We start from the raw sequence: 20,294 nt of genomic DNA on the forward strand, positions 1-20,294 counted from the left end.
TTGGAAACAATTGCAGCCATAGTGGAATTGAGTGTTTAGGTGCAGAGAAGTGGATTTGTAAATGTTCAAATAATTATTTACTACCCCAGTTTGATCTTACACATTGTTGAAAGATGTGGGGAGTTTTCACATGCCTTTCAGCTTCTTTTGAATTGTGCAACCATTGTTAATGAAAGGCAGTAGGGAGGAAACAGAGAAAGTGCTTTGTTGCAAATACAAAAATCTTAAATTCTCATCTTAGGGAAAAGAGGAAAAGCAAAACACACTTTTTTAACTAAGGAAAACACTTTTTCTACATATGTGAATAAAGACCCGATGCCACCGTTCATTAGGCACACACACACACACAAAATTAAAACTTGGCAGATCTTAACAAGTTATGTGAATAAACCCAGAATATGGGGTCTTCTGGAAGAGCCAGAAGATGATTGACGAAATCTGGAATTGTGCAGCACTTAACCAATTTAAAGCACTGCAACTGAGGTGGTTTTGGGAAAGGAGAGGCATAGCTGAACACGTCCCTAGGTTGCTTATCAACACAACCAGTTGTTATTTTGCCTTTGAACCCTCAGAACTCAAGCTTGACGGTGTGTCTGTTTTAACCCAGAGGAGAGAAACTGCCTCTCCCACCTTCCAGCCCCCTTGAGAGGAAGGGCGCCATGAAGCCGCTGCGGGAGCCTCGGTCTCTCTGAGGGCGAAGGGGCTGCTCGTCCGAGGAAGACGGAGGGTCGCCGCCGCGGCCAGCAGGCGCCTGCTCCGACCCGAGCAGGCCACGGGGCCGCCGCTCCGCGCAAGGCGAAGAAGAGGAAGGAGCCGAGAAGGAGGTGGAGGCTGCCGAAACCTCCTCCATCCGGAGGCTTGTTCAAACGTCTCCCCAACCCTGAAACCAGAAGCGGCCTTGAAGCTTTCGCGGGTTCATCCCGCCCCCTCGCATAGAGCCAGGAATCCGCACGGCGGGAAAAACGGTTGAACGGGCTGATCCATTTCAGCCAGCAGAGGGAGGGGAGGGGAAGGTTGGTAGTTTTTGTTACTGTCAACGACAGTAAAGACACCGAGTACACCTCCACGCAATTCTGGTTTCCTTCTTTAAGGGGATTTCCCGACCTCTCCACATGGAGAGCATTGCAAAATAATGTGATTCCCCTCCACCCCGCGTGCAGGTTTAAGGTGGTACGGTCCATCCCTATCGAGGCTTCAGCGCCGCACAGGGACGGCGGGTGGCCCCAATGGCTTTGCCTTAGTGCCGGCCAGAGGTTCGTTAAGTGCGGCAGCGCCTGCTTCTCCCTTTGACTGACAGTCATTTCTTCCTTCCTCATAGTCCTAACAGCACGCGGCCTTCCCTTTAAGTATGAAGAAAACTCGTTATGTTCTGAAGGGTACAGGGCAACGCATGCATCACTAGTAGTAAAAAAAATATGGTGGAAATTGTAGCCCAACATTTGGAAGGCAGCACGTCGGCTGTCCCCAACTTAGGGAATGGCCCACAAAATAATTTTCCATTCCCTCTCTGCAGCCCTTCCCCAAAAAACTTCTCTTTATGACCATCTGCAGAATGCGGCTAGGGAAAACTGTCTTAAAACACAAGTTTGTGCAAGTTTCCTATGCTCGCTCCTTTTCCAACAGCCCCAGCTTTCACTCCAAATCGTTCTATCTTCCACATTTTGGGGGTGGGGGGCTCAAGTGGCTGCAGGGGAAGGACCAGGAAATTTCCTTCCATGAACTTCCTGTAGTTTCACTAAGCAAAATACACTTTAAACCTAATTTGCACTACAGTATTTGCTTGAAGCCTACTAATCTGACACTGTTAGAAAGGCTGGGGGGGGGTGCGGATAGGGGCTTGAGTTTATGAAGAACGTTAGCATAAATTCAAGCTAAAGATCTAGCAAACCAGCCAAGGAGAAGCTGTGATGAACAGAGAAAATTTTTGTATAGTGGTACCTTGGGTTAGACGCTTCAGGTTACAGACTCTGCTAACCCAGAAATAGTGCCTCAGGTTAAGAACTTTGCTCCAGGATGAGAACAGAAATCGCGCTGCAGCAGCAGGAGGCCCCATTAGCTAAAGTGGTGCTTCAGGTTAAGAACAGTTTCAGGTTAAGAACGGACCTCCAGAACGAATTAAGTTCTTAACCCGAGGTACCACTGTACTGCGGTAGGGATGGTATACAGTGGTACCTCGCAAGACAAAAAACTCGCTAGACGAAAGGGTTTTTTGTTTTTTGAGCTGCTTTGCAAGACTATTTTCCCTATGGGCTTGCTTCGCAAGACGGAAACGTCTTGCAAGTTTGTTTCCTTTTTCTTAACACAGTTAATACAGTTGCGACTTGACTTCGAGGAGCAACTCATAGAACGCGGTGTGGTAGCCTTTTTTGAGGTTTTTAAAGACTTTGGTGATTTTTGAAGCTTTTCCAAAACTTTCCCAACACCGTGCTTCGCAAGACAAAAAAACTCGCAGAACGAATTAATTTCGTCTTGCGAGGCACCACTGTATATGCATTAGAGATAGTGGTTAGGTATTTCAGTCATAAGCATTGGCCTTTCTGCCCTCAAAGCAGGTTTAAGATTTCCTTTTTCCCTTCAGGATACTCAGGATACATTGTGTCTCAAAGGGGTTCTCATTTCTTCAACACATGTAGAGATTTTTAGCACCACTGCCCTTTATCTGTAATTAGTACCAAAATGTCTGGCTTTCACTTCAAATCTAAAATATCAATGATGCAGCCAATGTAACAGGTGCTAATGTCCCCTTGTGCAACAAGACTTTTCTCTCATCCTGATCAACCCTACATCTTCTCTGGAGATTTTAGAGGGCCTGCAAGTGAGAGGAGAGATATCCTATAGGGATGATTTGGGAGAGCACAGGGAAAGAAAGCCTCATTGGAGGCATGTGCCAATTGAACAACTTCGTTGGATACAACCTGCCCTATTTCCAGTTCTGATGTACACTATTCAGAAGCAGTTCCAAGGATGCAACCATAATATTCAATTAAGAGCCAACTGGATAAAAGCCAAAGGTCCATCTAACCCAGTATTGCTCTCGTGGTGCACAGGTGCCTCTTCGCCCACAAGCGGACCTGAAAGCATTATAACTTTCCTCACTTGTAATCCACAGCAACTCTATTCAAAAGCATACTACCTCAAACTGTGGAAGCAGAACATAGCCTTACTCCACCCATGAATTGGTCTAATCCTCTTTTAAAGCTATTAAAGTTAGCAGGCGTCACTACATCTTGTGGGTGCAATTTCAACAATTTATGTACTGTGTGAAATTATTTTGTCCTTCCTCAAGTTCTACTACTGCTGGAAAGGGAGACAACCACCACTCTTGTACACTTTCTTCACAAAATGCATAATTTTGTACACTTCCATCAATGGCCTCCCTTGCTTACTTTTTCTTAAGCAGAAAGCCCCAAATGCCGTAACCAGTCAGAAACCAATTTTTCACAAAATGACTTGTCAACAAGAAAAGTACAAACAACACTGTCTCCAATGGACCATTAGTACTTCAAGTCGTGTCTTCATAATTAGCTTTAATTTATTTGAAGCAGAATCCCATTTCATACTCAGAAGATTTCAGCCAAGTTACAAATGCACAAATGTGACAAATGTGAAATGGAAGCACTTCTAGAGTTCCAGTGGAAGCAGATAATTCATCCTGCAGAAAGTAATATTCTTCTATAGCTTTATTCTTGACTATATACAACCATTTGAAGTGCTACTGAAACTGGGCTTCAAGCCACAGTTACAATAAATACATTAGAGCAAAGGAACAAATTCTAAAATTCAGCAAGGCCATTAGTTCAAAACAAGTTAATGGTAATTAATCTTCACTGAATGTCACTAGTAGAAAGCAGTTGTCCAAGTACCATAAAATTTCTAGTTATGTAAAACTAGAACATGTGATTGAAATTGGATAAAAAAGTGTAGCAGTCAGATCCTAAACAGGAACTCAAGTGCATAAAGTGTCACTGGCATTAGCAAGTCAATTTCTTTCGATAGAAACAGTGCTTAGGACAATTCACTGTCCAGTACATGCTGTCACCAAGATGAGTGAATGATTGTGTCATAAATATCAAGTCACACAATTCAAGTATTCTTCTATTGTGTCTAGTACAGTATATTTCAAAGTAGCATGACTGGAATGGAGCCCGGAGGCAAACATATACATTTAAACATTATGTCTACATCTGTTATTGAGAACCTCAAGCACATGTAACACTCAGTTTATTTACTTTAGATACAATCCAGATACAAAATGACAGTGCTTACAGTAAAGTGGTAATTTATCATGTAAACACATTTAGAAATGTCTTTTGACAGAAAATTCAAAGCAGCTGAGTATGGCAAAATTGTGCACATCAAAACCTAGCTTACAAGTTCTGGCTGTACATTTATTCTTTGAAGAACCTCTTCAGGCATACAAAACACAGGATTCACAGGCTTAATTTGTTCTTCTCCCAGTAATGATAGTCCAGCAATTCCAAACAAGGTATGGAATGGATCCACCTACAACATATTAAATACACAAGGAGGTTTTTACATAGTTTCACACTTTTAAAAGGTTAGTGGGTGTGCATTAATAGATTTGAAGATTTAAATAAGGCAGAAAGCTGCAATAAGGTATTTTATTGTCTAACTTCTCTCAAATTCCAAATAAACTGTGAGATTAAAGTTAACTGTTTGAATATATAGGCAACTGATACCCAGATTGCAATAGCCTAGAAGCCAGCCAAAAATTCCAATAACTCTGTTGCTTCACTTAATTGACACATGCTTATCAAGAACCGTCTAAAAGGCTCTATGGCAGAAGAGACAGGGAAAGCACTTCCTCTGTAGCAAGATGCCCATGCATACTCAAGAATGAAACACCTTCTAGTGACAACCCTTGTACAGGGTTTCATTCCAGAGGATCCTGTGGCCTTTAGATGAGATGATTATAGAGCTCCAAGAGACTGACAGAGGGAGGAGCTAAAAAGTATCCATGTAAGGTGCATGAAGCCTTTTGGATATCAACTTACAGCCCCAATATTTTGAATATATTTGATTAGCTATATCCTATACAGAACACTCCCCCCCCCCCAAAAAAAGCAGTAATCTATTAAATATCACCTGGGCCTGGGCCTAAATCAGCTCAACTTCTGTTATGAAATTATATCAGTTGCCTTATCTTCTTGAGTGATCCAGAACCACTACACCTGTTTTTGTAGAGTATGGCTCCTTTTAAAGATCCTCAAATTTTGCGTTATTAGTTTAGAATTGTCAAACATACATCATGACACCTGTACCTTGGTTTTCGTATGTTTTGGCTCCTGAACGATCGAAACCCGGAAGTGAGCATTCCGGGTTTCGAACGTTCTTTTGGAAGCCGAATATCTGACGCAGCTTCAGCTATGGCTTCTGGTGCACCTGCGCAATCGGGAGCCATGCCTTGGATTCCGAACATTTCAGAAGTTGAACGGACTTCCAGAATGCATTCTGTTTTAAAACCAAGGTACTATTGCAGTTTAATAGTACCTCTGAGGCCTTTCCTTGATACCCACAAAACATCCAAGTTCTGCCTCCCCCCCCCACATTGCCCCCTGCTCGTGAGGGTGGCTATTTTTATTCCTTGAAAGGTACATCAAGATGAAGTTAGGAGAGTGACACTCTTTTCTACTTTTTCTTCCAAGTGTGTGTTTTTCAAGGTTTAAGATTGCATATCAATCAATCTTCTGATTCAGTAAAATCAAAGTACACATGCACACACTCCTTTGCTGTGTATCTGTGAGAGAGCGCGCACCTTAGAGGTGACAAAAGGAGATGGTACCCCCAGCACTCCCTCAAAAATTCAAGTTCTGTCCACCAGCTGAAAAATGTTCGCAAACCCTGGTTTAGTTAAATAAAAAGTATTGAAGATTAGTAACTTGCCATATCTCCTGGCCTGTCAGCAAATCCTCCGGTCTCCTCATCCTGGCAAGCCAAGATAAAACTGCGCAATTTCTCTCGGTCAATCCAGTGCAACCTGCCAATAATCTTCAGGGATGCCAATACCCACCATGAATAGCATACATCCGGTAACTAGCAAATATAATAATGGCAATATAGGTTAGGTCAATTGCAATTATAATCTCAAGATCGGGTTAACTGTTGAATGTAGTGAGAAACAACCACATAAAGACACATAGGGTTGTTGTGTAGACAGATTGAAATTAATATATTTAACTTTATTTATTGCATTTGTATACCACCTTTCTGCCAAGACAGTCATAGTGATTTACAATTTTAAAGTATTAAGACGAATGTTGTAATATGCAAATGCTAAACATGTTGATGAATCTACTCACGAGTGTGACTTAGTGGGATAAAACCCACATCATATCTTTCAGGAAGTCTATTCCGTTTCAGTAGAATTACAACCAGTTTTCTTTTTGATTCTGTCCTTCCACTGAACATGTGCACAGCTAAATTTAAACCATCCTAAGATACAATGGGCTATGCTTATTTTCCTAATTAAACAAAGATAATGGACTAAAGATATATATAAAAAAACAATACTCAAATCCTGATGTCATGTCATACCCTTAAAAAAATGTGAAATACTTTGACATCCTATTTTCTACTAGAACTAGAAACATTTCACAATGGTTGCCTAAAGCAGTGGTGCAAACAAGGACTTTTTGAGTGGCTTGCCTCCATAAGCTCGCATCAAACAGTAAATTGCTAGAAGTGAGAAAGACTAAGGTTCTTAATCATAACCCAATCAAAACAGCGGGGCCCATAGCTCCAAATACTTTTTATTTTAGTGCTGTGACAGAATTGTTTATGTGCGTGAAGCACCAAGTTTGCCAAACCTGATCCTAAATATAATAGACACATTAACTGTCTTTCAGTGTATTTACCTGCTGCGAGCTAACTTTTGCTTAATTGTTGTATCTTTTTTCAACTGTGCATATTAAGATTATGAAAGAGCAATCCAATTCTACAGACTATAATCAAAGTTAAAATAGTCGTAATATATTTACCAAAATCACTCTTTAGGAAATCTACTTATGGACTACTAGTTCTACTCCCCCACCACAGGCCTCTCCATCTATACAGTATTTAAAATATAAAATGTAACTTAATACCTTCTCTGGCCTTCCATTAAGGCCACCAGATGGCAACTGGCGTTCACAAAGCCACCAGCCTAGCAGATCAGCGTTTATTTGGTGTAACTGGCCAGTTATGGCTAGGAATCCTGTGCAACAATAGATCTAAAATTACAGATATAAAGTTCATGTCTATTTAAAAATATAGCTACTCAGGTGAAACAAAGGAAGATTACAATGTAGAATTCCAACCAATTGTGCAAAAATGTTTACATAAGAAATTAGTCAGCATCTTCTATTAATAAAATTTTAAATCAAAATTATTTAGAGGCTGATTTAACTTACATAACTCCTCATTTGAGACACATGTAGAAATGTGTAGCATACAGCAAGATAATGGACCAGTCTGCATGCAACTTTAAACCATGGCTTAGTTTGATAAGGACAATCCACAACTAGTTTTGAGCTCAAGCACTCTCTCCTTCACCCCGTCCTTTGGAATTGCCACTTGGAGATCAGAAGCTTCTGCATCTTTTAGGTTAAGCAGTTTAGCATTACGTTAGAAAAACAACAACTGTGCTTAATATAACTGAAGTTGGTAAAAAAAGCTAGTTTCATAAACCAATTTCAAACAGACTAAGGTCACTAAACAATTTGCTTAGATTTGAATGTCACAAAAAGCTGCAGTAAATGGAAGTGAATGCTTCCAAACATCCACCTGACTTGTGGCAGTGCCAGAAGAATGGGAAAGTGAAAGAACTGAGGCTTACCCTTTTAACACCAATATATGTTTAGTGTTACATGCAAACACAGCCATTGTGCTCATCCACATTGATGCCCATACCTACAAATACAGAATTTAGCATGAGGGTACAAACACCACTGCAGCACCAACAGGTGGTTCTGTGCCGTTAGTTTTGAACATGGAAGGATGGGTTACTCTGAGGCTCTATGCACACCACCTTATGTATAGAGGCGTCTTACTTGCCAATCAGATGTCACTATGGGACCTCCAAAGATAAAGTAGGTAAGATCCTAATTAGAGTTCCTCCTCCAGCTTAATACTTTAGTTTTATTACAATTACTTTTGTTTTTAAAGCTGAATATAAAAATACATAAGCTGCTCTATTTTAATACTGGACACCTAACTGAGGTTCAGTTTTCCTATTTCAGACTCCAGTTCCTAGCCTCAATCCAAATAAATAATAGAAATATTTAGTACCACGGGAACCAGGATAGACATCTCTACAAATCACGCCCTTCCTTCCTCCATCCCATGAAGTGCAACATTTGCAAACTGTCCTATTTCAAGGCATATTTGGGGGAAATAGTTGCCTTTTGCATTACATTATACAGAATTTAGGACATCTTAAAGGTCTGCATATCTGACGTTTGTGAAGCTGATAAATACTTGAGTTAAAATACCATAGATTCCGGCGTATTAGGAGACTGGGCGTATTAAGACGACCCCCCAAATTGGCAGCTGCAATTTGAGGGTTCGTCTTATAAGCCCAGTTGCCTAATACGCTGGGCAGCTCTGCACCGGGAGACCACCCGGCATGGAGCGGAGCCCGCAGCCCCTCCTCCTGCTTCTGAAGCAGTGCACGGGGCAGGCTCCGCACTGGGAGAAAGCTGCCCGGCGCGGAGCGCAGCCCGCCGCCCCTGTTGCTGCTTCCGAAGCAGCAGTGAACAGGCTCCGCGCCAGGCAGCAATCTCCCGGTGCGAAGTGGGGCTCGCCGCTGCTGCGGCTGCTTTGGAGCTGCTGCCGCAGCAGCGGGAGCAAATATCCGGTGTATAAGGCAACCCCCACTTTTTAACCTCTTTTTCAGGGTTAAAAAGTCGCCTTATACGCCGGAATTTACAGTAACTAAACTGAACAGAAATAGGTTAGTATGTTAATTGGTGTCAACAGGCATCAATAATCCCTTGCAAGGTTTATTTAAGAAACAGAACTACTTACCTGTCCTGCATGAGATTCAGATCCTGGTCTACAACCAAATCCTCCATCAAAGTTCATACAGGACAACACAAATTCTACTGCTTTGTCCACATCAATTGCATCCAGTTTCCCCTGAAAGGCAGTAAAATCCTTGTAATGTGTTTCCTCCATTTTAATACCAAGGATATTCAACTCCAAACATACTAGCGCTGTCCCTGCAATATACTTCTGTGTGAAAGTCGTTAATGTCTGCAATTTTCACTTGAATGGCATATGGGGGGGGGGGGGAACGTTTCTTAGAAAATTGGCAGATGAACCTGAGATTCATTTGTTCTCTACAGGTCAGTAGACAAGCAAGTATCCCAAACTTATCCCTGCCTACAGCTCCTTACCACTGGGGGGGGGGGGGGGAAAGCTTCCTTTCACAACATATGACAAGGGAGACAAATATGACAAAGATCATGTAATATATTTCTATAGCACAGTACTCTGTTATTTACCAAATTCTTCTTTTAACAGAAAACCTGTCTCTCATATATGAACCGCAGCACACAAAAGCTGGAACAGTGCTATCCTAAGTACACTTTAGATGAGCAAAATAAGGAGGATACCAGAATACTGCACTCTTTAGACCTTGTATATTAGGGTTTTTGGGATAGAAAATATCAAAATGTGATGCTGTACCATTTATTAAAAAACTTTGCTTTTGCCTTTCCACATAATGCCTATGGATGCTCTTCTAACCTCCTCTCCAATATAACCACATGACTTGGCCAGTACAGAACAACTAACATGTCATGAGTACTTGCTGCCGTTTGCAACTCTGGAAGTACTTCAAGTTGCTAGCTTGCTTGTGATATGGTGGAGAACTTCTTACCTCCTAAAGGAAATACAGTTTATTTGAAAGTCTTCTTTGCCCACTGTAATTTAAACATGTATTTCAAAATCACGACTGCCACTGATGAAAGGACTCACCAAGAGAGCCAACGTTGCAACAGCACAGAAGGAAAACCTCGTGTCTATTTCTCCTGCAGGAAGAAATAAACTAAGTTTTCATCTTGACAAAGCATTTAAGCAATAATTCAATAAACAAAAAGATGCAAAAAAAAGCATTTTAAATGGAATTATTCCCTTGTTCCTATTTTCCAATTCCCCCCAAAGATTACTTTCATTAAGTATTTGCTATGCAGCATCACAAAAACAATTCTGTAGTGAATTGGAGTAACCTCCCAAGTTATTTTCATTGTAAAGCCATTCAATAAGCACATCAGCACTTTCTTAAACACTAGTACTAGTAAAGTACTAGCTTGATCTGCTTGTAGATAAAACAATAAGGTGAAAATTATGGGATCTTAAAAGCATTAAAGGTGCAACAATATTATTCTCAGATCTCAGAGTAATTCTAGAGCTAAAATGGTGACAGACATCAACTTTATTGTCAGATATATACAAAAAATCATCACAGATCTGAGAAGCTACTGAATCAGTAAAAATGGATATGGGAATACGATTGACAACCCCTCTAAAACTGAACTTTCACACCGAGGATTGTGCACAACACAAAAGGAAAGCCAAACATGGCGCTTTGCATCCAATAATGCAAGTTAGAAAATGTTACCCCATATGTCTCCAGCAAACGATCCATCCTCTTTCTGTAGGTTCTTTACATAATCAACAATTTTATTTACATTAACAACCTGGAGACTGTCATAGAGAGTTAGAATCTGAAAAACAAAACCAATCAAATTAAATGTTGGTGTATTTCAGAACTACTTCAAATTGTTTTCAAATATTTGCATATTTCAAACTCCACCCCAAACATCATGAAAAGAATTAACTTTTTATTGCTACATTGTTTTCCCTTCGGTGATGCATTCTTCCCCTATTTTCATGAAATATTCTCAGGTCTCAGAGTAATTCTAGAGCTATGTGTTAAAAACCACATCAACTTTAGATTCAGATAAACATGTCAAATCTCATCACTGACCCAAGCAGCCATGTTCATGCTTTTATTGCACAAAATGTGTCAAACTGTGCCCACTACCCATCCTAATTTCTGGCCTTCAAGCTGAAACAAGTGTTTCAGTATTTGTAGAAAAGGCCTGCGATAACATTGCTTTTTAGCCAGCTACAGATGAAGCTTCACCAAAAGAAACCTCAAGTAATTAAGTTGCATCTCCAAAACAGGATGTACCCACACTGGTATTATTTAATTTTCCTACAATATACCGTATTTTTCGCTCTATAAGACGCACCGGACCATAAGACGCACCCAGTTTTTGGAGGAGGAAAACAAGTGAAAGCAGCAATCCCTCTTGATGTTCTGGCTTCTGGGATAGCTGTGCAACCTGTATTCACTCCATAAGACGCACAAACATTTCCCCTTACTTTTTGGGAGGGAAAAAGTGAGTCTTATAGAGCAAAAAATACGGTAATCAATATTATAGCCTCAGAAAGTTCACCATTAGTAAAGATAAATTAATTCACTAAACCAATACTATTACTCATGAGCTTACCTGGACAGCGCTAAGTGTGTATAATAGGTGAGGATCATGACCTATACTGGCACTTATGCCACCACATTCACGCTGGCATGATTTGATAAATGCCAGAATTTCTTCTTTGCTCATCCGATGCAGCTGCCCCATGAGATCCATCACAGTCAGTCCCCAATAGACACCACTCATTCGCAAATATTCTGACATACAGTATTCCTAAAAAAAGTATAACGGATTAGTTCCTAAAGTGATATAGTATAAAACTGACGTAACTTCCCATTTAGTAGTTTCAGAAATCGCCCAAACACCAAGCTGCTTGATTTCATTCCCTTTAAAAACAGTTTTAAACGGCCAGTTTTAAATTGCCCCTTATTTTTATACTCACTTTTAGCACCAATCCAGCACAAGGCCTTGCTAGAGAAGGCTCCCTATATCTGTTTATGGCTCATATTTGTAAATGACCATTTTAAAATCAAGGGAGATGTGTACTTAGTTCTAAGAACTAAATATTTTTAAGTGAAGTGCTTATAAATGTTTTGATCTATAAATTGCTTTGAGTGTCAAAGCACAATACAACAGCTTTCAACCTCTGCAGCAGCAAAAGAAATATGGATGCTACATAACACAGAAGTACTTACTGCACATTTATTGCTCAAATTTTTCCAATCACTTAAAAGGCCTCAACTCTCTCCTATCTCCAACTTGAATAAAAAAAACCAAGTTGCCCTTCATGCTAATGTTTGCAGATAGGACACTGGATAGTTGCACTACGATCAATTTAACAAGGTTCTCCCTTGAGAGGCTTTCAATCATTACAACAGATTCATATCAAGATTAGAACAATTTATAAAATAATACTGTGAACTTGGCTCTTAATATTTGCTTAAATTCCAACAAGAGGAGGTTTCAGAATAGCTGCCTAAATATTTACTGGCTTGGTGTGCACAAAATTGTAAACTATGGTTTGTTCTCATCTTGTTCTTGTGGTCTGTTTGGAGGGAAACAGACTATGGATGCTAGGTTTGCATGCAATGCCTACACTCATTTCCTCATGGTAAAGCAAAATGTGGTGGGCAGACACAATTTGAACAGTATGCACAAGCACACTTGCTCATTCCCAGTAAGCCAGTTTGCTTAATTCTGATTTACCGTATTTTTCGCTCCATTGGACGCACCGGACCATAGGACGCACCGGACCACAGGAGGGGAAGAACAGGGAAAAAATTTTTTTTCTTGTTCTCCACCTCTAAAACAAGGTGCGTTCAAGGTACATTCACCCAGGCTTGTGGGGCTGGTGGTAGGGGGAAGCGCTGCTTTCCCCCACCACCAGCCTCAAAGATCCCTGAAGCCTTTGGAGCGCAGCGCCCGCTGCCCTGGAGAGGCTGTGCGCACAGCCATCCCCAAGCTAAAACAGCGAGACGGAGCCCTCCGCCTCGCTGTTCTGGCTTGGGAACAGCCTTGCTAGCTTCTGCACCCCGCTGCCCTGGAGACGCTCTGCGCGCAGCCGTATCCAAGCTGGAACAGCGAGACGGAGCCCTGCGCCTCGCTGTTCTGGCTTCGGAACAGCCTTGCAGCTTCTGCAGGACAGCGGGGTGAAGGCACCCCGCTGCCCTGGAGACGCTCTGCGCGCCGCCGTCCCCAAGCTGGAACAGCGAGACGGAGCCCTCTGCCTCGCTGTTCTGGCTTGGGAACAGCCTTGCTAGCTTCTGCAGGACAGCGGGGTGAAGGCACCCCGCTGCCCTGGAGACGCTCTGCGCGCAGCCGTCCCCAAGCTGGAACAGCGAGACGGAGCCCTGCGCCTCGCTGTTCTGGCTTCGGAACAGCCTTGCAGCTTCTGCAGGACAGCGGGGTGAAGGCACCCCGCTGCCCTGGAGACGCTCTGCGCGCAGCCGTCCCCAAGCTGGAACAGCGAGACGGAGCCCTCCGCCTCGCTGTTCTGGCTTGGGAACAGCCTTGCTAGCTTCTGCAGGACAGCGGGGTGAAGGCACCCCGCTGCCCTGGAGACGCTCTGCGCGCAGCCGTCCCCAAGCTGGAACAGCGAGACGGAGCCCTCTGCCTCGCTGTTCTGGCTTGGGAACAGCCTTGCTAGCTTCTGCAGGACAGCGGGGTGAAGGCATCCCGCTGCCCTGGAGACGGTCTGCGCGCAGCCGTCCCCAAGCTGGAACAGCGAGACGGAGCCCTCTGCCTCGCTGTTCTGGCTTGGGAACAGCCTTGCTAGCTTCTGCAGGACAGCGGGGTGAAGGCACCCCGCTGCCCTGGAGACGCTCTGCGCGCAGCCGTATCCAAGCTGGAACAGCGAGACGGAGCCCTGCGCCTCGCTGTTCTGGCTTCGGAACAGCCTTGCAGCTTCTGCAGGACAGCGGGGTGAAGGCATCCCGCTGCCCTGGAGACGCTCTGCGCGCAGCCGTCCCCAAGCTGGAACAGCGAGACGGAGCCCTCTGCCTCGCTGTTCTGGCTTGGGAACAGCCTTGCTAGCTTCTGCAGGACAGCGGGGTGAAGGCACCCCGCTGCCCTGGAGACGCTCTGCGCGCAGCCGTATCCAAGCTGGAACAGCGAGACGGAGCCCTGCGCCTCGCTGTTCTGGCTTCGGAACAGCCTTGCAGCTTCTGCAGGACAGCGGGGTGAAGTCACCCCGCTGCCCTGGAGACGCTCTGCGCGCAGCCGTCCCCAAGCTGGAACAGCGAGACGGAGCCCTCTGCCTCGCTGTTCTGGCTTGGGAACAGCCTTGCTAGCTTCTGCAGGACAGCGGGGTGAAGGCACCCCGCTGCCCTGGAGACGCTCTGCGCGCAGCCGTATCCAAGCTGGAACAGCGAGACGGAGCCCTGCGCCTCGCTGTTCTGGCTTCGGAACAGCCTTGCAGCTTCTGCAGGACAGCGGGGTGAAGGCACCCCGCTGCCCTGGAGACGCTCTGCGCGCAGCCGTCCCCAAGCTGGAACAGCGAGACGGAGCCCTCTGCCTCGCTGTTCTGGCTTGGGAACAGCCTTGCTAGCTTCTGCAGGACAGCGGGGTGAAGGCACCCCGCTGCCCTGGAGACGCTCTGCGCGCAGCTGTCCCCAAGCTAAAACAGTGAGACGGAGCCCTCTGCCTCGCTGTTCTGGCTTGGGAACAGCCTTGCTAGCTTCTGCAGGACAGCGGGGTGAAGGCACCCCGCTGCCCTGGAGACGCTCTGCGCGCAGCCGTCCCCAAGCTGGAACAGCGAGACGGAGCCCTCTGCCTCGCTGTTCTGGCTTGGGAACAGCCTTGCTAGCTTCTGCAGGACAGCGGGGTGAAGGCACCCCGCTGCCCTGGAGAAGCTGTGCGCGCAGAAATCCCCAAGCTAGAACAGCGAGACGGAGCCCTCTGCCTCGCTGTTCTGGCTTGGGAACAGCCTTGCTAGCTTCTGCAGGACAGCGGGGTGAAGGCACCCCGCTGCCCTGGAGACGCTCTGCGCGCAGCCGTCCCCAAGCTGGAACAGCGAGACGGAGCCCTGCGCCTCGCTGTTCTGGCTTCGGAACAGCCTTGCAGCTTCTGCAGGACAGCGGGGTGAAGGCACCCCGCTGCCCTGGAGACGCTCTGCGCGCAGCCGTCCCCAAGCTGGAACAGCGAGACGGAGCCCTCCGCCTCGCTGTTCTGGCTTCGGAACAGCCTTGCAGCTTCTGCAGGACAGCGGGGTGAAGGCACCCCGCTGCCCTGGAGACGCTCTGCGCGCAGCCGTCCCCAAGCTGGAACAGCGAGACGGAGCCCTCCGCCTCGCTGTTCTGGCTTGGGAACAGCCTTGCTAGCTTCTGCAGGACAGCGGGGTGAAGGCACCCCGCTGCCCTGGAGACGCTCTGCGCGCAGCCGTCCCCAAGCTGGAACAGCGAGACGGAGCCCTCTGCCTCGCTGTTCTGGCTTGGGAACAGCCTTGCTAGCTTCTGCAGGACAGCGGGGTGAAGGCATCCCGCTGCCCTGGAGACGGTCTGCGCGCAGCCGTCCCCAAGCTGGAACAGCGAGACGGAGCCCTCTGCCTCGCTGTTCTGGCTTGGGAACAGCCTTGCTAGCTTCTGCAGGACAGCGGGGTGAAGGCACCCCGCTGCCCTGGAGACGCTCTGCGCGCAGCCGTATCCAAGCTGGAACAGCGAGACGGAGCCCTGCGCCTCGCTGTTCTGGCTTCGGAACAGCCTTGCAGCTTCTGCAGGACAGCGGGGTGAAGGCATCCCGCTGCCCTGGAGACGCTCTGCGCGCAGCCGTCCCCAAGCTGGAACAGCGAGACGGAGCCCTCTGCCTCGCTGTTCTGGCTTGGGAACAGCCTTGCTAGCTTCTGCAGGACAGCGGGGTGAAGGCACCCCGCTGCCCTGGAGACGCTCTGCGCGCAGCCGTATCCAAGCTGGAACAGCGAGACGGAGCCCTGCGCCTCGCTGTTCTGGCTTCGGAACAGCCTTGCAGCTTCTGCAGGACAGCGGGGTGAAGTCACCCCGCTGCCCTGGAGACGCTCTGCGCGCAGCCGTCCCCAAGCTGGAACAGCGAGACGGAGCCCTCTGCCTCGCTGTTCTGGCTTGGGAACAGCCTTGCTAGCTTCTGCAGGACAGCGGGGTGAAGGCACCCCGCTGCCCTGGAGACGCTCTGCGCGCAGCCGTATCCAAGCTGGAACAGCGAGACGGAGCCCTGCGCCTCGCTGTTCTGGCTTCGGAACAGCCTTGCAGCTTCTGCAGGACAGCGGGGTGAAGGCACCCCGCTGCCCTGGAGACGCTCTGCGCGCAGCCGTCCCCAAGCTGGAACAGCGAGACGGAGCCCTCTGCCTCGCTGTTCTGGCTTGGGAACAGCCTTGCTAGCTTCTGCAGGACAGCGGGGTGAAGGCACCCCGCTGCCCTGGAGACGCTCTGCGCGCAGCTGTCCCCAAGCTAAAACAGTGAGACGGAGCCCTCTGCCTCGCTGTTCTGGCTTGGGAACAGCCTTGCTAGCTTCTGCAGGACAGCGGGGTGAAGGCACCCCGCTGCCCTGGAGACGCTCTGCGCGCAGCCGTCCCCAAGCTGGAACAGCGAGACGGAGCCCTCTGCCTCGCTGTTCTGGCTTGGGAACAGCCTTGCTAGCTTCTGCAGGACAGCGGGGTGAAGGCACCCCGCTGCCCTGGAGAAGCTGTGCGCGCAGAAATCCCCAAGCTAGAACAGCGAGATGGAGCCCTCCGCCTCGCTGTTCTGGCTTGGGAACAGCCTTGCTAGCTTCTGCAGGACAGCGGGGTGAAGGCACCCCGCTGCCCTGGAGAGGCTGTGCGCGCAGCTGTCCCCAAGCTAAAACAGTGAGACGGAGCGCTCCGCAGTGCTCCGTCTCCCTGTTCTGGCTTTGGGCTTAGCGGCGCAGCCTGCATTCGCTCTATAGGACGCACACACATTTCCCCTTAATTTTTGGAGGGGAAAAAGTGCGTCCTATAGAACGAAAAATACGGTACTGTTTTATGCAAACTACACCACAGAATATATAATCCACTGTAGCTGCCTTCCTATAAACACTTACCAAGGAGTCAGTCTCATTGAACTAAGGGGGGTTTACTTCTTTGTAGACATGTATAAGTTTGCCAGATTCAGCACAAGTGCAATACATTTTTTTCACATTCAATAATCAACTTAAATAAACGTTTCTTAGGTCTCAGATCAATAAGTATATCTTCAACTTTGTAGTCAGATAATACATGCCAGGTTACATCACCGACCTAGAGAAACCATTTGCACCTTATGTCACAAATAAACCTACTCTTTTACTCAATATATTAATAGTCATATGAACTATACTGTAATAAAAGAATTAAAAATGCTACCAAGCTTATATTACGGTACTCACATAATCATCTTTCTTTGTTCCATAAGCTGCTATGTAGTCCGCATGTTTTTCTAATAATAATGAAGTTGGTGCATCATTTTTTATTATGACATCTTTTTGTGGCGTTCCCTTAAAAATAATATGGTAAAATTATTTTCACATTTCCCCCTAAATGTGATTGCATGTAACATGTCAGACATAAAACGAATTAAACAAATGGCAAAACTGATGTGTACATACACTTCAGGAATTTATCAAGATCCTTCATATAGTTTGTTTCTTTGGTTTTGTTGTAAAGAAATGCTACTGTACCTACGCAATTGGCTATAAAGGTTTCAGTACACTATGTAAGCATTTATGCCTCTCAAACAGATTTTCCAAGTGATGTTCTGGCACTTTTCTAGAAAAATAGCACTGTATATATCATAAATAAAATGAATTCTCATAATTAATGCTTAGTATAGGCAGAATAAAAAAAGAATGGGGAGTATTTAGCAAAAGCTATTCTAATTTCTAATTCTAGGAGCAGGTGATTACCCTGTGTTACATCTTCTTGACTACATGTTCCCCAACATAAATTAGAAACGTGAAATCCAGCAATAATACCAAAGTGCTGACTCATAGGCAATGTACATTCACCTCTATCATGCTTACACAACATGGAGAATTTGGCAACTACAGTGGTGCCCCGCAAGACGAATAACTCGCTAGACGAAAGGGTTTTCCGTTTTTTGAGTCATTCCGCAAGACGAATTTCCCTATGGGCTTGCTTCACAAGAGGAAACGTCTTGCGAGTTCATTTCCTTTTTCTTAAAGCCGCTAAGCCGTTAATAGCCGCTAAGCCGCTATTAGCCATGCTTCGCAAGACGAAGAGACTCGCGGAACGGATTAATTTCGTCTTGCGAGGCACCACTGTACAAACATATGCAAAGTCAGACTTTGTATTTCTTTGTACTAACCAATATATATATATTTAGAACAAGGCATCCACTTTTATTTATACAACATCAAAAATCGCTACAAACTATGCAAAACCTTAAAAAGACAAATTTTCCCAAAAGAACAAAGTAGATGGAAGGGGCGTGTAAAGAAAGAAGAAAATAAAGATACAGAAGAGTAAGACCCTGAAAACATTTGAAAATAATTGCAAAAAGCTTACAAGTTTAATGAGGAGCTGAAAAAGAATTTACGCTAATTAAATGGGCAATGTAAAATTGAAACATATACCTGATCTATAAACATAAACCAAATCTATAAGGTTTTGGGTCTCCAAAAGTCCTCTCAGATGCCATTCCCTTTATTGTTGTTTTAAGGAACTCTGGAATCCAACACAGAGCATTTCACGCATCCATGAAGCATTCCACTTATGTGAGAACAAAGAAGCCATGTGGCTTCAGGGTGGGGTGGGTTTAGGAAAGGAGGTGGTAGCAGTTCATATATACTTTGGGACTGGTAGCTTGTGGATCTGCTAAAGCAGTGAAAAAAGAATATGTTACTCTCATCTAGGCCAAAACAGCTTTGCAAAACAGCCTACCAGAAAAAAGCCAGTCTGCACCAGTCATCTAGGACTAGAGTTGAAAGGCAGCACTCTGGCCTCTACCAAGATCCAGGAGACCAAGGGCCACTGAGAGGTTATACCCAGTTCCCAGAAGAACGTTTTGGTCAACCAGGCTCTGTCTATCAGCCACTTTCCCCCAAGCTTTCTTTCCATTTTCTTCCCAATGCTCTTCTCTATCATGTCTATTAGATTAGAGCATGTGCTTGTGGGCAAGGGCATTCTTTTACTGTATCTAGTCTCTCAGAAAAAGTTAAGGCACTTTATAAGCATTAAATAATAAAGTACAGCTTAAAACTACAATCTTGATTTATTTAACAGTTCCAGGAAATCCTACCACAGCCATACTGAAGAAGACATTCGCTCTCAAATGCTAACAAACAGCTTTGAGATAGCCTTCCAAAATTCACGCTGCCTATTTTTAGCAACTAATAACCCCCCCCCCAATTCTGTTGCTTAAAATTACGTGCCTTTGGTTACATTGCAATCTTATGCTGCGTAATATGCCGCTTTAAAATAAAGAGCAATTCTACATTAAAAAAGAAAAGCACCACTTGGTGCAGTTATTCGCTTCTTAAGCAAAGGGCGAGGCGATGTTTTACTATGGCGGCCGAACCCGCAGCCCTCGTGCCTGCAACCCGCACAGCCCTTTACCGCCAGCGATCAAGGGAAGAGTTCCCGCAACCCTTTGAGGCCATCCCTAGTAATCCCATTACAAAAACCTTTGCTTGGAGAGAGAGAAGACGAAGCGAGGCCACGCCACGTGCACGGCTGCCAGCATGCGACCCTCCATGGCTCCGCGAGCGAGATTCTGAAAGAGCCACGTGACTCTCCCTCGGGGGCGCCGCGCGCAGGTTCTGAAGGGCGGGCACGTCCCTATCCAGCTCTTAGGCCGCAGACGGGCCAACCGCTTGATTGGCGGACCGAGTGGCCAATCACCGCCCAACCCGTCTTTCACTAGACTCAGCTATTCCTTCGCAGGCTCTTATTATCCTACCTCCCCCTCCCCCCCCCACGCCAGACCGTCTACCGAAAACACGACGTAGCACGTCCGCTACTCGGGCACGACCGACTCGTTTCCCCTCACAGCTCGCGGAACTGGGGTGGCGGGGTGAAGGGAGAGAGGAAACCGCCCTCGCGTGAGAGTGGAGGGGAGGAAAACGCGACTCGCTACTCACCATGTTGGCACATCTGCGGGACTCAGCCCTGCGCCCAGCGCGCACGCGCCCCCTCGGCCGGAAGAGAACGCCATTTCCGTCTCGAGGACCCCCAGTATAGCTGTCCTTGTGATGCCTGCAGTGACGTTCGTAAATGTATGAGGCGCTGCTTATGGCCCACGTTATTAAAAGCCTTGGGGAGGGTTTTTGCCGTTTAAAATGGCAAGGCTTTCCCCTCTCTCCCCTGAATAGGTTTCTTCACCGCTGGAAACCGTAACTAGCGTTTTCTCCCCTTCTCTTTTTATTGCT

The 20,294-nt window shown here is 46.0% G+C and overlaps 2 protein-coding genes and 3 non-coding genes across 12 annotated transcripts in view; all 5 read right to left on the reverse strand.

Moving 5' to 3' along the window:
* Nucleotides 1-1,476, reverse strand: part of MSH4 (mutS homolog 4) — a 32,879-nt gene extending 31,403 nt beyond the window's left edge. For 2 of the 6 annotated variants that reach the window (XM_028733061.2, XM_028733060.2), the window contains exon 1: nucleotides 631-950. In XM_028733061.2, coding sequence (XP_028588894.2) covers nucleotides 631-850 — 220 coding nt within the window. In that variant the 5' untranslated portion in view covers nucleotides 851-950. Of the gene's footprint in view, nucleotides 1-630 lie in introns of all 6 variants that reach the window. The other 4 variants (XM_028733066.2, XM_077928570.1, XM_077928572.1 and 1 more) reach the window with 4 other exon arrangements.
* Nucleotides 1,477-3,507: 2,031 nt separating this feature from the next.
* Nucleotides 3,508-20,106, reverse strand: RABGGTB (Rab geranylgeranyltransferase subunit beta). 3 transcript variants are annotated; one of them, XM_028733069.2, is made up of 10 exons: nucleotides 19,551-19,658; nucleotides 18,501-18,591; nucleotides 17,295-17,402; nucleotides 11,520-11,717; nucleotides 10,622-10,727; nucleotides 9,979-10,031; nucleotides 9,025-9,135; nucleotides 7,104-7,229; nucleotides 5,905-6,054; nucleotides 3,508-4,503 (listed from the first exon to the last, which is right to left on the reverse strand). In XM_028733069.2, the coding sequence occupies exons 2-10, from the start codon at nucleotides 18,513-18,515 to the stop codon at nucleotides 4,363-4,365; spliced, it is 1,008 nt and encodes a 335-aa protein (XP_028588902.1). In that variant the 5' UTR covers nucleotides 18,516-18,591; nucleotides 19,551-19,658; the 3' UTR covers nucleotides 3,508-4,362. The 3 variants fall into 3 exon arrangements, with proteins under 3 accessions (XP_028588902.1, XP_028588903.1, XP_028588901.1); XM_028733070.2 differs by lacking the exons at nucleotides 18,501-18,591; nucleotides 19,551-19,658 and adding an exon at nucleotides 20,007-20,106; XM_028733068.2 differs by lacking the exon at nucleotides 19,551-19,658 and having other exon boundaries at nucleotides 18,501-18,740.
* On the reverse strand, nucleotides 10,389-10,471 carry LOC114600030 (small nucleolar RNA SNORD45). Its single transcript, XR_003707440.1, has one exon. It is a non-coding gene; the product is annotated as a small nucleolar RNA SNORD45 (small nucleolar RNA).
* On the reverse strand, nucleotides 10,906-10,991 carry LOC114600029 (small nucleolar RNA SNORD45). The gene has a single exon (XR_003707439.1). It is a non-coding gene; the product is annotated as a small nucleolar RNA SNORD45 (small nucleolar RNA).
* LOC114600031 (small nucleolar RNA SNORD45) lies at nucleotides 17,097-17,167 on the reverse strand. The gene has a single exon (XR_003707441.1). It is a non-coding gene; the product is annotated as a small nucleolar RNA SNORD45 (small nucleolar RNA).
* Nucleotides 20,107-20,294: the final 188 nt, after the last annotated feature.

The sequence above is a fragment of the Podarcis muralis genome, chromosome 5 (assembly GCF_964188315.1).
Source record: "Podarcis muralis chromosome 5, rPodMur119.hap1.1, whole genome shotgun sequence".
NCBI lineage: Eukaryota > Metazoa > Chordata > Lepidosauria > Squamata > Lacertidae > Podarcis > Podarcis muralis.

Bases quoted from the DNA above. Each gene is read 5' to 3' on its own strand.
- RABGGTB (XM_028733069.2), bottom strand. The intron at 11,718-17,294 runs GTGAGTACCGTA...TACTTTTTTTAG, and splicing joins GAACAAAGAAAGATGATTAT to GAATACTGTATGTCAGAATA. The intron at 6,055-7,103 runs GTATTAAGTTAC...TATATTTGCTAG, and splicing joins TTAATGGAAGGCCAGAGAAG to TTACCGGATGTATGCTATTC.